General features: G+C 38.9%; 1 protein-coding gene across 1 annotated transcript in view; it reads right to left on the bottom strand.

The window, feature by feature from the left end:
- Positions 1-714: 714 nt before the first annotated feature.
- Positions 715-19,053, bottom strand: part of LOC136835897 (organic cation transporter protein-like) — a 53,793-nt gene continuing 35,454 nt past the window's right edge. Inside the window, exons 10-13 of the mRNA XM_067099750.1 lie at positions 16,507-16,766; positions 12,069-12,247; positions 8,195-8,343; positions 715-1,059 (exon numbers count right to left, since the gene is read on the bottom strand). Of these exons, the coding sequence (XP_066955851.1) occupies positions 990-1,059; positions 8,195-8,343; positions 12,069-12,247; positions 16,507-16,766 (658 nt within the window). The 3' untranslated portion in view covers positions 715-989. The remainder of the gene's footprint in view (positions 1,060-8,194; positions 8,344-12,068; positions 12,248-16,506; positions 16,767-19,053) is intronic.

Here is a 19,053-nt window from a genome sequence, read left to right as displayed (position 1 = left end):
AAGGTAAGATGCAACACATTAGTACCCCAAAACAATTCTCCTTGTATATTAATAATTTACTCATATCTTCATATATTTCTTTATTAATTTAATTTATTTTTCTTTTCTAAAAACTAATCTCTTTCTGAGTTTCCTTCTGTTACTTCTTTCAAATGAACACCATATTCGTTGGAAGCTTGAATTTTGAGTCAGTGGCCCATGTTGACTGTTCTGAATAACAGTAGTAATAGAAATCAGGAACATTGTCATGTGTCTTTTTCTAAAACTAAGTCAAACCAAGTCGATTTACTCAGGAGAACAAGTTAGAACAGAGGCAGTCTTCAACAAATATCCTGTTAGTTGAGATCCAGGATTCTCTGAGGCAGATGGGTTCAGTAACCCCCCCCCCACTCCCTACTTTCAGCTCAGGACTGAGACTTTGAGCCTCATTTTTTGGAAATGGAGATATTTGCTCAAAAACTAAATCAAATTAAGTCCATTTACTGGCTAGAACAAGTTAGAACAGAGGCAATCTTCAACAAATATCCTGTTAGCTGAGATCCAGGATTCTCTGAGGCAGATGGGTTCAGTAACCCACCCCCTCCCTACTTTCAGCTCAGGACTGAGACTTGGAGCCTAATGTTTTGGAAATGGAGATATTTGCTCAGTGACATCACAAACTCCGCGCATGCGTTCCATAGCTGCTCTTGTGAAGGTTTTAACGAAAGGGCTAAGGTTTTTCACGACGTTTATTTACTGTATTCCACACATCATTGTTTTCTCTGTTATTCAAGCGATGGCGAGCAGAGTAGACCTCAAGTCAAGCAGAGGAAGAACCCAGACTGATTTTCTTTCCTTCTCATTTTCCTGAAGGTCCCTCAATTGTAAGACTGTTCTGCCTTGCACAGAAATAAGTCGGAATACATTTTGGATGAGTTTTAATCGACGTTCCAGAGAACTCGGGGCCTTTACAAAATGTTAATTAGAGAAAATTCTCCTCATAGAGCACATCAAGTGGAGAAAGATGCTGTTTCATCCTGGTCCATTGCTGCCGACTTCTCTTTGCCACGCATCTTCTCCCTGTAAAATAATGAAATAGAAGAAAATTACCTGCTTTTGGAACAACGGCAGAACACCCTCACCTAATTAAAAAAAACATGCTACATCCTATTCGCTACAAAGAACTTACTGTCTTTCAAACCACATGCTCTGTCTGCCTCTTTACCGAGACAGAAGGGAGCAAATCTATTTGGTGCCATGCCGACACATTCACAGTAATAATTAGTGGTACCTGTTAGATTTTCATTTCGTTCAAACACCCTAAGAAGTCTGTCTTCATAAACATCCTGTCATGAAACTGGAACGAAAGATTGCATGAAAAGACGTATCCTTTCTGAGAAAAGAAGTAAGCCGTCAAAACTGTACACTGTGGCTCACTTTAAAGACAAAGTGAAAAAGGCAAATTTATATCAGAACCTGCAGAATATGATGAGCATATAAAGAGAAATGGAAAGAAAATCTTGTTGTTAAATGAACAAATAACTTTCAGTTATAAGAAAATAACTACAGAAACGTTATTATAGAAAACGAATGAGCTGAAAAAGCTAATATGCTAAAGGATATGGCAACAGCGTCAACCTAAGCAGGAAGGTTGGCGGTGTCAGTGCCAGATGTAATATCCATAAGAGATACCAGGAGTATTTAGGGAATTAAGGAAGAAGAAGAAGAAGTCCCTGGTAACACCAAAGCAATTCTGCAGCTCGAGACCTTCATGAATGCGCAGTTGTGACGTGAGGACTGTACTGTAGGTGAGGTCTACTGTACATGGCTGTTAATTAAAAGGAACAAATATATTCCATCTACAGCTATTTCATTCTTACAATGTTTTTTATATTTTCATATTTATTTGATCCCTTATAAATCAATACAAATGCTATATCTGGGAAATTACTTTTACGTACTTCCGTTTCCTCATATGCACACACATAAATAAATATATATATATATATATATATATATATATATATATATATATATATATATATATATATATATATATATATATTTGAATCTGACCCTCCAGAAAAAACATGGTACCCATTTGACCATGGAAACTTTTAAGTTACTACATGAGTATTACTTATTTTCTTTGAAATTTATGAATTTTTGTGTTATAGATCCTCATTTATTAGGAAACACCCAACATGTGGAAGCTGCAAGGAGGAAATTGTGGTGCAAAGGCATTCACAGTAATCACATAGCAATCTATGTTTCCAAAGCTTCATTTTTAGTTTGCTGTGAAAGAAAACTGTTGAGATGGCTGTCCACCCTTAGATCTTTAAAACTACTGAGGAGTATAGAGGGCTGCAAATTGGCATGTTGATCATCCACCCTCCAATCATCAAGCATACCAAGTTGCAGCCATCTAGCCTGAGTAGTTTTTATTTTATTTAAGGTTAAAGTGAGCCATAATCGTGCATCTGGCAACGACATAGTCCAGGCCACCACGTGGGGGCTGCATATTTCCCAACTGTGTTATGGTTCGGCCAGACGAGTGGGCGCTTCGGTTTTTTTTTCCATGCCTCTAGGTTAGGTTAGGTTGGGTTGGGTTAGGTTAGGATGGTCTAAGGATATTGTTCATGTGCTTTGGGCGTGGTAAACATATTGAGAGGATTTTCTAGAAGATTCTATTGTTAGTTTTTAAGATATGGCATCCCACATCCTGCTTTTTTCAGGGAAAGGCCCCGAACCATAACACAGTTGGGGAGTATGCCACCGGGCCGTGGCTAAAGTTTCATGGGACGCGACTCATACAGCAAAATACCGAGGCCACCGAAAGATAGATCTATTTTCGGTGGCCTTGCTTATACACTGTACAGGAAACTCGATTGTGCTGAAGAAACTAGGGCGCATTTTATACTTTTTTCATTTGGTAGCCTGAACATGGTCAAGCCTTTTCCTCATCATCTCCCAGTTAATTCTGATTTTCATTTTTTCATTTGTCTAAAGTTTAGTCGTTTTAATTTTGGTTTTCTGATAAGTTTCGAAATCCGCATTCAGTCACAATCGTTCACTTACTAAAATTTTCTGGTACAGATAAACATTCGTCACCCAAGTAAGCCAACACTAATTTCGTTAACACTTATGCATTATTTCAGATGTCTCAGTTATTTTAAATACTGAAATGCCAGCACAAATAGAGAAAATGGTACCACAAAACCTTATTTCTGGGACCAATTGCATTATAAGCTGTCATATAATTGTACACTAGCTGTGTGTTGTTTCTGTATGCTAGCACTGTTACTGTTTGTATATACACGCTACCCAGAAGAAGAATAAATAATTATTTAAGCACCATCAGTCTCATCCCTCAAGCCTTCATATATATACATTATAGAATAAAAACCCCAACATCTAAACATCTGACCATAAAGAAAAGAACACGTCGTCCCGTAATACCAGGAGAGAAAGACAAGCTTCTGAAGGTTTCTGTAATGCAAAACTAGGTTCACAGATATCTGACAGAATGTTTTTCTGCGCACCTTAGTATTTTCCCTCTCCTCTTGACAAGCTAAATGATAACAGAGCCAGCAGATGACAAAGCTTAGAAACCGCCATAATCACTGTAGAGAAACAAATAAGGAATCATTGCCACGTGCCGCGAATAACCGGGGGCATGTCAGAGGGGAACGTTCCATATTTTCAACATATCGTAAATGCCGTCGTGTATTCACTATATTGTGAAAAAGCTCCTTGATCTGATTACTGCCAATGCCAAGGGTACTTCTGTACGAGGGATACACTCCCACATATCTACACAGTCGTTGAGAAGTATTCCATGAGGTTCCAGAACCTATGACAAAGAGTGGTGTTTTCACCCAGTTGATATACACACAGGATTATTCAACTCAGCACTTGGAATTCCGTGGATATGAGTATCTGCAGCCTAATGGAAAGGCGAAGGAGTTCTAGGTCTCTTGAGTAGAGTACTTGCTGCAGCAGAGGACCATTACTATTGGTCGGACAAAAAAAAAACTTTCGGGATGTTACGTGTGAGGAAACTCATTATCAACCCAAACTGCCTTCAAAAGCAAACACTGAGCGTGATTACCCGCTACTAGATTGGACATTGATTTGGAAATGCATCAATGTTCCTTTCAAAAGTACTTTGGAGAGGGACTTTATATACAGATATATGCATGGGATTTTGGCAAGAAACCACAGACTAAAGGTTTGAATCATTAAAGGTTCAGATTTGTAAAGTCACCAAATCGGCGCCAGGATAGTGTTTCGGCGGCGCCATTAATTAAGTCTCCGCTGAGCTTGTTTTCTTTGGTGACTTCCCGTTTTCTTCAAGCTCAATTAGTCACGCCTAAAACGTGCCAGGTCACGCATTTTAATCATTTTTACTTTATGGTATTTATACGAATGTCACACATTGTGTATCACATGTTTCTTCATTCACAGGCATCAAGACTGTATCTGTGTTGTAGCTCTGTATGTTTTGTATTGTAATTTGTACTCGTTCACTGCATATTATTGTTTATTGTTTCGACCTCAGGTCACAGTCAATTCCATTGTCTCTCACGGCCCGGCATCAGTCGGCCACAATATAAGCTGCCTGGATCTGTAATAAAGGAGCAGTAACTTTTACCTGCTCGTTTCTTTGACACCTTACAGATTTATGTGATAACTGCAGTGAAATAGAATCTGTGTTGTATATTTTAGCTTTCTGAGAAAGAAAACTATTGAGATGGCTATTTGTCTGTCCGTCCGCACTTTTTCTGTACGCCTTCAGACCTTAAAAACTACTAAGGCTAGAGGGCTGCAAATTGGTATGGTGATAATCTACCCTCCAATCATCAAACATAACAGATTGCAACCCTCTAGCCTCCTCAGTAGTTTTTATTTTATTTAAGGTCAAGTTCGGCCGCGGATCGTGCGTCAGGCAGCGCTTTCTGGGGCCGTGTGACACATCTTTACTTGACCACATGTGGGGAGTAACTGAGCGTTATGAGGTCGTAGCTGATAGTTTTATACAGCATTATATGCGTTTTTAGTTGTTTTATTTTTATCACATTAGGCCGGTTTCGTTGTACTTTTAAAAGGTGTTGTTTGAGATTTGTTGTACGGATCTGGATCACTTTGTGAAGATTTTAATGTTCAATTTCTACCAAATCGAAACTAGATATAAGTGCACTGGTGTTATTGCCAGGTTACCTGTCTGCAATGTGGGTGGGTCAAGTGAAAAAGATATTGTCTGATTTGACGATGAACCTTAAGAGTAAACTTAACTGTGACGGATGGTTTTTGCACCGTGCATGTGAAAGGAATTCGGTAAGGTGTTCTCAAGGAAATATGTGGAATATGTTTTTCAGAAAGAGGCTGCTCAGTTGTGGACGATGCTGTTCCCTTTACCAGTTACGGTCTGTTGGTCCGATTATGACCTAAGATGGAGATTGATTCTTGTCTGAGGTGGCAAATTGAGGACTTTTGTTATGGAATATGATGCAATTATTGTGCGCTGAGCATCTGTGCAGTGACAAAAAAGAGAACTATTTATTTGAGATGATTAATAAGTGCTGTATATGAAAGTAGTTTGTAGGATAATTCCAGAACACAATATTGTAGTGAAAGCATATTGTATTCTGTATATTGGACTTTTCAGGTAATAAAAAATCTGAATAAGGTGAAGAACATAGACAATTTTTCTATATTTTGCAAGATACTTTTGAGTTAGGGTTTTGTTATGGCGTTCCCATTATATGTCAAGCTAGTTGATATTAACCATGAATGAAGTGGATGCACAGTTACTGTTGAAGGGGCTTCTCAACCGAACGCGCAGCGAACAGTGAGGTGCAACGTGCTGCCACTGTGACAGGCAAAACGCCACGAGATTGACACATCTTGGTTAGCAGAATACAACGTACAACTTGAGAGATGGGACTCAGAATAAACCAAAGGAAAAACAGAAGCAACGGAGACAGGGAATGCACAGAAGGACTAAATAACTTTATGTGGTGAAAGGGTTAATGAGGCTGAATTAGATATTGATGAACAATTGTATCCAATACAGTTTCCCTGTTGTTGAATAATTTTTGAAACTGTAAAGTTTGAAAGGAAGATACATATATATATATATATATATATATATATATATATATATATATATATATATATATATATATATATATATATACAATATATATGAATCTACTGGTCAATTTTTACAAGATATATATACATATATAATTATAATAGCCACAATGTCCTCTTAACTTCTCGAATTCTTCGCACATTTTTGGATATGCTTGTCGCTGCAGAGCCTTAAGACCCAAGTGCAAGAAATATGAAGAAATTGTGATGTCCGGTTGCGGGAAACGAACCTGGGTCCCCTAATCAGAAGGAAGTCTCATTGTCGACCTGACAACGAGAAGGATAAAAGTCTGTTGCCTCTTGTACATACATATACACCGGACATCATAATTTCTTCATATTTCTTGCACTTGGATCTTAAGGCTTTGTATTGACAAGCGGAGAATTCAAGAAGTTAAGAGAGCATTGTATTATTACATATATATATATATATATATATATATATATATATATATATATATATATATATATATATATATATATATATACACACATACTATACATACATACATATATATATACAGTATGTACATATATATATATATAAAATACACTAATGCAGAAACTTCTATTCATTTTTTCTCCTGGCACAATAATCAAGTTTAAACCAACATCTTGGTCAATTTTGTTTCGAGAGCTTTGAAAATTTGCGACCCCTGACTTCATCGACAGAGAACTTAAACACATCGAAGATGTTTTCAAAAAACTGTGTTACCCTGAGCATTTTATTAATAATGTGTTACCCGGAACATTTTATTAATAATGCTTTTAAAAAGGCTAGAACGATATTCTATACAGTTTCCTCAAAAGAACATGACAAAAAGAAATTTATGAATTATCTTGCACTCCTTTGTAATCCACGCTTAAACAGAATAAGGGAGGCTAAACAAAAATCGTAATGATGAAATAAATATAGTCAATTACAATAAAACCATTAAAAGACTTCTTATACACAACGAGAGGACACAAATCACAAAAAATTAACATATCGGTGTTTATGAAATTCCCTGTACAGAATGTGACTCTAAACATTTAGGGGAAAGTGGCAGAGGGTTGTTCACAAGAACAGGGGAACACAAAAGAGCATACAGGTTGCACGCAGAAAACAGTGCGTTAGTTAGTCACAGTCTTAAACTCGACCACCGCATAAACTGGGCAGAATCTGAAGCTATTTTCAGAAGTAAAGATGTTGGCATAAGGAGACTGGTGGAGGGTGTCGATAGATGTGGATTATCAAAGGAAGACAATAAATCTTTCGAGCAGGAAGATAAATTCTAAGAATTATATTAAAGGTTTCAAGAATGAAGACCATTACGATGGTACCACATCTGATGCTGCAGTTGCCTCCAGTAACCGATGTTGCAGGCGCCTCCTGTGCTGTTGATGGCCAGCTAAACGCCCCCCCCCCCTGGGCAAGGAGGGCCAATTAGACGTTCCAGAAGACTGTCAGAAAACGACGACATCGCCTGATCTCTGTTTGAACACCTGTTCCTGAGTTGATGAACAACTTCGCTGCTTTTGAGTTTACTTGGCTGGGGTGCTACGTCGGCGCCTCAGATTGAAAAGGGGATCTGAGCAAGTTCCCGAAAGCTATCTGTACTGATTTATCTTTAAATAGATGCACATATACATGACTGTGGATTTGCTTCGCCGATGATGATAATAATAATAATAATAATAATAATAATAATAATAATAATAATAACAAATGAGAATTCTTATGGAACAACTTAACTTTAACTATACAGCGAACAAATGTTTTATTTTTTTATCGTATAAGGAAATGATTTGAATGTCAGAATTTTTGCCAAAAAGGACAAACACACATATACATTATATATACTGTATATATATATAGACATATAATATATATGTGAATTTATTTTACCACAGTATAATATGAAGATAAAAAGTCCCATAAAACACTATTTGAACGTTGCAACCAGAAGGAAGTGCTCGTAATATATGGTTGCAATGTTCAAATAGTGTTCTATGGGCCTTTTTATCTCAGATCTCGGTTCTTGTGGAAAGGCTCTACCAGGTGTATAGCTACGATTACCTTTTGCGCATCAGTGCAGTCATCTCGAGCGCAGCCACGCTGTCTGGGAGAGGCATTCTTAAGGTTTCGGGCAGCATAGAACAAATCACACAGGCAACAATTGATAAGGCTCCACACAGCACCGATGGGCCCCACCAGTATACTGCACCCTGTAATCAAATGTTAAAATGTGGCACGGTCAAGAGAAATTTCTAAAATCAAACATTCACTGGGTTCAACCATGATTGTCCCATAAACGGGAGTCATCAAGGAAACGAACCTCCAGTTGTGTTATCTGAATGAATGTCCAGGTTCTAAAATCAGTCATAACGGTATTGAAGGATCTCCAGAGAGACGCGTTGCCGTTAGAAAGGACGAACAAGTTCTGTTTCTTGGGAGAAAGGGAAGCGACGGGCACCACATTTGGACCACTTCTTGTTTTAGGTCTACAGCCGATATTAGGTACTAGGCACTGATGGATTTATAGGGGCAGCTGTTCTTAGGAGGAACTAGGTACTGATGGATTTATAGGGGCAGCTGTTCTTAGGAGGAACTAGGTACTGATGGATTTATAGGGGCAGCTGTTCTTACTAGGGATGGGAACTAGGTACTGATGGATTTATAGGGCAGCTGTGAAATATTATTCCTTCTCTGGATAACGACCCCCTGGAATGTGGAAAACCAGGAAAAAGGGTTTTGGGGTTACCATCTAGGAAAATCCTAAATATTTACTGTTTTATTACTTTAATTGCCACCATGAATTAATGTTTCTTATTTCTCTGTGACTTTTTTCCTAGACAAAATTGTGACTCTTTTCCGTGACTTTCTTCCTGTGACTTTATTACCGGCAGCCGTCTTAAGCTGATCTGGAGTAATATTGTATAAGACCTGTTGGCAAATTAGGAAGGGTGAAAAATAGCTCTTAGATGGTTGTTTGATCTCGTCACGAATTAATATAAAACACTGAAACAAGATAGTCTGGGGAGTGAGGATGATTAAAGGGAACTTTGTGATGATTTCCAGGCGCAACAAAAAACTGAAAGAAATTTCATGAATAACACCCTAGCATGGATAGACTTTGGTTTCAGTATAATGACTGAAGATAAGCCATTTACATTTAGATAAACCACACGTCTGGAAAACTTCGCCATTTTCCCAAAGAGGAAGCCGGAGAGGTGACTCTCGAAGAGATTAAAGTCGACGTACAGAAAGCAAAAATGACCACAGCAGCAGCCTACAAAGAGCCTGCGCAGATGTGATTACTTGAGGGATTGAAGTGAAATATTTAGCGAATGACAAATTACTCAGAAGAGTGAATAAGATGAACAAACCACTAGGGAATAGGTCAGAGGATTTTTGTTGCTGAAGGAGTCTAAGAACAACAATGATATTGTCATTTTTAGTTTTCTGTAAAAGAAAGCTATTGAGATGGCTTTGTCTATCCATCTGCACTTTTTCTGTACGCCCAAAGATCTTAGAAATTACTGAGGCTAGAGGGCTGCAAATTGGTATGTTGATCATCCACCCTCCAATCATCAAACATGCCAAATTGCATCCTCTAGCCTCTGTAGTTTTTATTTTTACTTAAGGTTAAAGTTAGCCATAATCGTGCGTCTGGCAACGTTATAGTGCAGGCCACCACCGGACCGTGGCTAAAAGTTTCATGGGACGCGGCTCATACAGCATTATACTCTGTACAGAAAACTCCATTGTGCCGAAGACACTTTGATGCATTTATTACTTGTTTATTTAGTGATGATGTAGGTATATAGAATGTTATGAAGTGAGGGAACGTAGACAGTGATCGGGTGCTTTGCTTAAAGACCAATTTAGTCCATTGAAAAGGTTTTTTTTCAATTAGATGCTCACGGCATGAACATTGTTTTGAAGACAGATAGTCAATTTATTCTCCAGAAACACAACTCAGTCTTAATAAGATGGATGATACAACAGATGGTGGTGTGGTAGGGTGCCACGTGGGCCTACACGACCGTCCATCTTACCTGGCCTCCCGAACTCACGCCCTATGGGCATCCACGCCTCACAACTAACATCTGACATACACGCCGAGCACGTGTGCTTAAGAAACAGCCGACAGCATGCACCCTTTTTAATGTATACTGTTGTCCATCATGTCACGTCAGATGTATCATTCCTACAGGAAGCAATACAACGTCAGCTTTCCAGCTATATTTACCAGAACTCTATCCACAACTTGTATATAGAATGATGTACCATTTTCCATTCTCAACCAAACACAGCTGAATGAATGTTAATCTCTATTTTGTCTGCCTCGTGTCAGGCACTATGTTTCCTCCGTCTGTTTGTTGTCTTGAATAAATGAGCAAGTTTGTAGATGCAGCCTCTTACTCACGCCTTCGCTACATTGGTGACCGCGGAGACGACCAGCCCAGCCAGCCCCAACGATGCAAGCTTCACCAGCGACTCCATCGCCGCCGCCTCCATAGGTCCGCCTCCATTCACACCTCACAACCCAGAAGCTTGGTTCTTCAGGGCGGATAAAATCTGCCGATTGAAGAAAATGGCCTAACATGCAAAGCAGACGCCGTCCTCGAATTCCTGCCCGATGACATTTTTGAGCAGGTCGAAGGATGGCTCGCAGAACTTCAAACCCTGTCACCTCTGAATCACTGAAGGATCAGCATTGACACATCTGACGTGACATGATTATGGACAACAGTGCACAATAAAAAGGGTGCATGCTGTCGGCTGTGTTTCTTATACACGCATGCTCGGCGTGCATGTCGGGAGATGTTCGTTGTTAGGAGTGGATGCCCGCAGGGTATGAGTTCTGGCAGCCGGTAAGATGGACGGTCGTATGTTACCCTACAGTGTAACACATGAATAGCGATGAAGGAGGAAGTAGTGTATGATTGATATAATCAAAGCGGAATAGAAGTGAATCTCGGAAGTGGTTTCTTATAAAAGATTGATTGGTTTTGTTAAATGAATGACATTTAGTTTTGTTATGCAGTTGTGTTAATATTAAATCTCTAAACATCAGATGTCATGAGGTATTCATAAGGTATTGCATATGAATCGTGGGATACTGATAAAACAACAAGAGAGAGAGAGAGAGAGAGAAATGGTTAGTGATCTGATAGATTCCAATCAGCTCAGGTAAAAAACTGAGGGACAGTTAGTGTAATTTTTGTTACCCTAACTGGAAAAGCGGAATGCTTCAAGTCCAGTGGTCACAATAAGAGGAGCCACCCATCATGAAAAACAGCTTGGGAAAAGAGATAGCATTAAAAAAAATCAGTTGGATAGAACAAATGGATTAAGAAGTAAGAAATATGTGAGCCTCGTCAACAGCAAGTATTTACCCTCAATTTGAACTGAGGTTCCAAATATTCTACTTCTTGGTTTGGCTCTTTTAAATAACAGAATGTGCAGAGTAGTTGATGATGGACAATAGTGCCTAAGAGACTAATTTTTGGTGTTCCTCATGATAATGTTTTTGACCCATGAATATTATAGACATATGTGGTTTAGCATAGTTGCTGGTTACCTAGGCTGATGGTGCTACCATGCATCGATACCATCTCGCAATTATAGCTCTCCAGTTGGTGATTCTGTTAACAGAGATTTCTTTAAAGTAGCACAAGGTGCAAATCGTGAGGAACGAAGGTAAATGCCAACAAAATTCAAAGTATGATTACTAGCAAATCTAAGACACTGAATCCCTCCATTTAGCCCGCCATCCCGTGACAGATCTTTTCAGTGACAGCATCAGAAGTAGCAGGATAGAGAAATCAAGTTGGAAAAGAGCTTGCCGAGTAAAATGTGATCTTTGTTACAGGTAAGATGAAATGCTCCTGGCAGAAAAAAAAAATAAAATGTGGTTACAACGTATAACTAAAAAATGACTCACAAGCGTGTTTATGATATATGGAACAATGATCGTTCCTGTTTTGGAAACCATTGCGCCGGTTCCGAGGCCTCTCAGTCGAACCTCCGTTGGGAAGAGTTCTGTTCCGTGGAGGTAGACGACCTGGAATGCCATAGAAATACTCATTTTGCCCATTAAGGCCATAGTCGTCGCAACCCACCCTGTTTAGGAAAGAAATGTAAGAATTCATTAGCAAAATTTAACCTCTACAGTGGGACCAGTTTTTGTCAATTGTTCAACCTTCACAATGAGATGGTACGATTTGTCTGAGATAGAATAATTCCTTCTTTTGTCTGCAGTACGGTTATTTGTAGGGCTAAAAAATACATTAATTTATTTTTAAAATAGGTCATATTCGTATAACTGGAAGGGGTATGCTTACCTTGTGGAAACAATCCTATAACTCAAAACTTCTTCTCGAAACATCATAAATTCCTTACCTTAACCCGAATCAGCATGGAATCTCTCGAGCCTTGACTAACCTGCAGTCCTAAAAATTTCCCTTTTGATTTTAATCGTCCTCCTCAGTGGCCCCGAGGTGATTGCAGGTTAAAAGCAGGTAATGTCACCTAATAGTATATATTACCAATCGCTTCCTCTTGGAGAATTTGAACTGCAGTGTCATGAAGCAACGAGCCATTGTTTAAGCCGCCTAGTGACAAAACTGCACCTAGCACAATTTTCTGGCGATATACAGCGCTTTGTAAATGTCATTGCTCACGACTGGGGATGACCATAACATCTATAATGATAAAATCCAATAGGTCTTGTTTGTACTCCCCTGGGTGACAGTTGGGGAGACATGACACAGCCAGCCTCCCCCTGCAAACTAGTTTGTCCGCCCCAGGTGGAGGCAGAGTAGGTAGGGGAACAGAAGGGTAGGGGAGAAACCCACCCTCCTCCTGCAAACCTGTTTGTCTGCCTTGGGTGGGGGGTGGGGTTAGGTAGGGGATTGGGAGAGTAGGGGAGACAGCAGCGCTGGGTTCCAGCGCGGGTAGTGTGAGCAAACAAGCTCGTCTATAAATACTGTTGAAAAGCTGTGAAAGGAGGTCCAGTTGGCACACAGAATATCTAGCTACTGAGCTCCCCTGAGTTTGATAAACAGGATAAGCCTACAGAAGAAGAGGATGTACCTTTAAGTACAATTTCTGAAATTATTCCATCGTTTCCAATGCTTGATTTATCGACCTCGTTTGATGTACAAAGCTCATACAGCTTCATCAGAGTGGATGATCATGAACATGATTTCAACATGTGCTGAAATGACATCCATTTGCAATTACTTTTAGGATGCCAATAAACCTAGGACACAGCCTTTATGCAGGGCATCCAGAAAATAAGGTATAAAACTGTTGAATCATTTTGCTCTTCTATATACAGGTGATAGTGTTTGAGATATGATGTGAATTTTTGCTGTTTGTTATGGGCGACAGATTCTTGTGCTCTAATTTCTTCAATTGTTAACTGTAATTATCACTGTTTATATGTTTTGTATAGGGAGAGCCTCGATGGCCGAGTTGGTTAAGGCAGCATCCTCAGACTTCTTAGAGGTCTGTGGCATGGGTTCAAATCCGCAGCTGACCGGTCAGAGAGGCGGACACTTTGGTATCCGTGTAGACACCCTGGGATTACATATGTAATCAACGGATAGGTTTGCTTAAGAGCAAATGGGTGTTACAGACTATTACACACACAAACAAAGCCACTCCAACATCTTCTAAAAACATAACAAACACCTCACACATCTCGACTGTCGACCTCACTGTTAAACAACTCCTCGTTGCTGGGAGAAAGAGCGCTGGTGAACTGGTACAATACATGTACACAATACCGGGGTCAAAGCGATGTCAGGCAGGGCAGCCAATCGGGACTACAAAGTCTACCCCAAAGCCAAATCAAAGTCCTTCAAAAGAAGGCATCACGGCAACCCCATATAAAAATGGGAAGAAGAAGAAGAAGAAGAAGAAGAAGATATGTTTTGTATAGGGACCCAGTGACTTACGACCCACATATAATTATTTATTTCATTTAATCTTAATTAAATTCTTTCAATTTGTTGATCATACATTAAAATGGCTGCAAAATAGTTATGTAACTGACATAAAAATCTGAATTTAATGTAAATTAAAATAATAAAAAGATAAAGGAAATTAAGCATTATTTTAACGGCTAAGGATATCTTATTTTGAAACCAATCTCACTTTTGTAAGTAATATTGAAGACTATACACATTCAAGTTTATAAAATGGATTCAATTATTTAATTACTTTTCTATTCCTAGCTGCTGGTACTAACTGATTAGGTGGACTATTATAGACTTAGAAAAAAGAAAAAATTTAAAATTAAATAATGAAAATTCATTAAAAATATATACTGTTAACATAGCTTTAACTTAGCCTCCCCCCCCCCAAAAGAAGCTAGAACCTTTCAGAAACAAATAATAAAAACAATTATGCCTCTACGTTCAAAATCAAGGGAGCTTTAGAAATCCGAAGTCGTCAAACTTCACTTCTGAGAAAAAGATACTTAAAGTCAGACGGTTCTTAGGCGAAGTTTTGGCAGTATTTGGAGACACTTCTAGTTAATTATCCAGCTCTAGCATCATTATCAGGATGCTGTACTAGTTTCTCTTATTTGGCACTAGAAATATTTTGCACTGTCAATTGTGAAAAGAGATTTACGAACAGATGAAGTCTGTTTTTTAGCAGAGATTTCACTGGATGATCTTCGTTTGGCTTTTCCTTGATGGCCTGGCCTCATATAAAAGCCACTTTACTGTTACTTTCTAGTTGTTTTTTGGGTCTATGCGTATTTGCAGTGCCGTATTTGACGATGCTTATAATATTCTCAGAAGGGATAGCGAGGCAAATCTAGAAATAACTATATTTTATAGGACAAGTTCCATCCAGTCACGTATAACCAAAGCATTGTGACGTCACTGGTAGAGGTGACTCACAGAGCAGAGAAAATGGGTATGAAACATTTCGAGGACAAGTGCCTGCAGTAGTGTCAGCATCTCGATTAAAAGTAGTGGAAAAACCAAAGAAAAATCTGAAAAACATCTTCCGATCATCCACCTTTCGATCGGTGTGACTTTGTGTCAATTGGCATTTAAACTTAGGCGTGCCCAAACTCTCCAAAATAAATAAAGACTGGTAGAAAAATAACCATAGCATCTTATTGGATCATTTTCTAATTTACTTGTATGGGATCCTAAATACCTACAAATACTGGGTCTAGGGTCCCTTCAGTGTATAGGGAGAGTGTGTAGGTATATCTAAAGTTTCTTTATTTTTGGCCAAAATTAACTTTTCGGAGAGCTTTATTTTATACTGTTTATTGTAATACATTTATATTGATATTTAGTGTATTCTTACCCCATTTTTGTATACTATTTGTTTCGGGATTCCCTCACAAGTGGGTCCACCCTTTGAGTATTGATATATTCATTGAGGTTCCGCCCACTTTAGAGTGGGTAAAGAATCTTGAAGATAATTAGAGGTAACAGCAAAAGGAATCGTTACCATATATATATATATATATATATATATATATATATATATATATAGACAGATAGATATCACACACATTAAGCTGCAACTATCGTATAAAATCGAATTCACTATTTACGTAATTTATTCGCTTGGGAATAAATTGCATCCAAGGGGGATTATAACTGACAAGCGCTTCTGTACTGGTCATGACTGAAACCATGGACTGCTCTGCAAGCAACGATAAACAGTGACTTTGACCACCAGCTACTAAGAGAGATATAAGCTGATATAGACTTTGCTGCACTCGTGCCTGTCAAATTCAAGTTATACATTCAGAAAATCTAATTCAGATATACACAATGCTCCTAGCACTTGTTGTATTGTCTATATGTTGAAATTAAACTGTGCCACTGGAGCTATTTAGTAACATTGCTTCTCCTGAGAGTAGTTTACCCTTTATTCTAAATAAGTTATGTATTAAAGCTAATTCATTTCAGCCAATTTCCATACCACGCGGGAAACGAACAGCTGAAGTGGTATCATCAAGTAAGGAAAGTTTAAATGGAACAGATGGAAAACGAAGGTAGGAAAAGTGTCTTAGGCAGGCCTGTCGACAAAGAATCTATAGTAATACGAACGGAGCGTTTTGCACGGAGTTCTGCGCCATCTCTCTGCTACAGGGAAACAACGATCCGTTTAGGAGATTTCCAAGGGATTTGCATATAACTTTTATGCAAGTTTAAGAATGAACTACTCTTAATTAGATGGCTTTATCTCTTTCTTCTTTTAGATTTAGTCATAATGGAAATTTTGTTACCATTTCTGCTCAACATCCTTGACCTACCGTACTCCTGGTAGCGAGTAAATGTCGCAGCTGTCTTTCCTCAGTGAACAGTTTTGCTCGGAGCAGCAAAGAAGGCACTTACCCTTCGGAATGAACGTGAGGAGCAGGAGAGAGACGCCCGTCCCAAGAAAGTAGATAACGTTGGAGCGTCTGCGACCCAGGATGTTGATCATGGGCAGAACAACAGTGCTGCCGGGGACTTCCATGAGGCCGGTCAGAGCCATGTAGATGAAGGGGTCCGTTCCTAAGTCACCGCCGCTTAGCGACAGCCCGTAGAAAACGGTGCCGTTGACCAAGAATAGACAGTAGAGGCACAGAGTGATACGTCTCATTTCCGGAGTCCTGGATGGGAAGTAAGTTTGTCTTAGTGTAATCAGACCGCTGAGCCGATTAACAGCTCTCCTAGGGCTGGCCCGAAGGATTAGAGAAGTAGAAGGCTGTCTCCTTAGAATAAACATTCAAAAGTTATCATTTGGTGGTAAAAAAAAATGAAGACCGCACACTCCTGCAAAATTGATTGTACTTCATGTTAAGGAGAGAAGTGAATATCACTATATAGATAAATAATATTTTCAGTCGTTCTTCTTATCAATAGAATGTTTCCAACATGCCACTTCCACAGCACAGAAGACGAGTGACTTAAAAGTCCCACAAACACCGGAAAATCTTAATTGTAGATCATATTACAAACATGCATGCACACAATTTATATATACATATATATACATGACTTTTTATCACATCACCGTGATTCAAATACAATCAGTAAGCTACAAACGTCCTTTAATATCCAATTCGCTCTACCTCATAAATAATATATTTTCGTGTATGTTACCGAAGGGGAATTTTTTAGTTGATAACAAGTTCGTCGTCTCGTGGGCTCGAACCAGCGAAGGACAAGAACTCAGGACTACAATGGACGCATTTTAACCCACACGGCCAGCAAGTGAGGTATAAGGGGATATCGTCTCCCATATACAAATCGCCCGTCGAACTCAGGTGTTTGTATTTTAGAGACGATATCCACCCACCTCTGCCATGCTAACCGTGTAGTGCGTTTGTCGCACGCAGCCATATTATGACTTTTTATCACATCACCGTGATTCATATACAGTCAGTAAGCTACAAACGTCCTTTAATATCCAATTCGCTTGGGTTAAAATGCGTCCACTGTAGTCCTGAGTTCTTGTCCTTCGCTGGTTCGAGCCCACGAGACGACGAACTTATTATCAACTAAAAAATTCCCCTTCGGTAACATATATGAAAATATATTATTTATGAGGTAGAGCGAATTGGATATTAAAGGACGTTTGTAGCTTACTGACTGTATATGAATCACGGTGATGTGATAAAAAGGAGCCCATAAAAATGCCAAAAGGTAGAAAGTTAATGCTATATTTCAGAGACCAACTGTCTCCCTCCACAGGCAAGTATATGAATGAAGTAAGGATTACAGACAGGCAGTATTTATACCAAGAGTTCCAGAGGTCACCCGTTACATCACTCCAGTTGGTAGCTTCTTAATCTTCTTAATCACTGGTTGGAGGAAGATTTTATTTATAATATCCAAGCCCCAAGCCCCTTTTGATAGGTTCATTGTATTGCTTTGTTTAATCAGGGCTGATTCTACCATCTGGCTTTTGAACTGATAATTGCTGCTATAAATCATATGTGACGAATTCCAGTTTGTCCTGTGGTTATAGTTATTTATGTGGTTAAAATAGCTGAGCTCTGTTGTCCATACCATACTGACCTTTTTATGTTGTATTAATCTCTTGGGGAGAGATTTACCTGTAAAACTGATATACGATTTTTCACAGTTGGGGACTGGCTTTTGTTGGATGTTAATCAGGGATTTGGCTGAGGTATTTGGGGAGGTAAAAGCAAAGGGGTTAGAACTTCCAAGAGTCTGTGTCAATGTCTTAATCCTGTCCAGGTGTTAGATTTTAATTTTGTTGTTGGGCATCTCTCTAGTCTTGTTTTGAGGGAGATGGTAGAAGATTATGTTAGCTTATTGGATCGCTTTCTCAATTATACGGTCAGGGTACTTTAAAGATGACAGCTGCCTACAGATTAGTTCAATTTCCTTTTCCAGGAAATCCAAGGAGCAAATTCGTAAGGCTCTTAAGGATAAATTGCTGGCTACGCCATGATAGCTAAAATAGTGAATGTATGAAAGTGAAAATGTTTGTTTTCCGTGTACGGTAAATTTGTTTGTTTCGCATTCAACTTTGAATTTGATGCTGGGCACTAATGCATTTAATTTTGAAAGGAATTCGTTGAAATTGCCCCATCTGTCATCCCAAAATGTTAGAATGTCATCTACATATCTCATCCACAGCATGCCTTTAGGTTTTATTGCATTTATTATTACAGTTTCAAAATATTCCATGTATAGGTTGGCTAAAACAGGACTTAAAGGGCTGCCAATGTGGCACCCAAATTTTTGCATATGGAATGACTCCCCGAATGAAAAGACGTTGTTTGATACACATAATTCAACTAAGTTTATTATTTTATCTAGGGCTAGTGGGAAATGATCTGAATAGGGGGCTAATTTTTCCCTCAAATACTGTAGAACGCCCTGTACTGGTACTTTTGTGAATAGGGAACCTACATCTAAGCTTAA

Source organism: Macrobrachium rosenbergii, chromosome 55 (genome assembly GCF_040412425.1).
Source record: "Macrobrachium rosenbergii isolate ZJJX-2024 chromosome 55, ASM4041242v1, whole genome shotgun sequence".
NCBI lineage: Eukaryota > Metazoa > Arthropoda > Malacostraca > Decapoda > Palaemonidae > Macrobrachium > Macrobrachium rosenbergii.
Note: the sequence above shows the minus strand (reverse complement) of the source record. Positions and strands in the feature narration are given on the sequence as shown.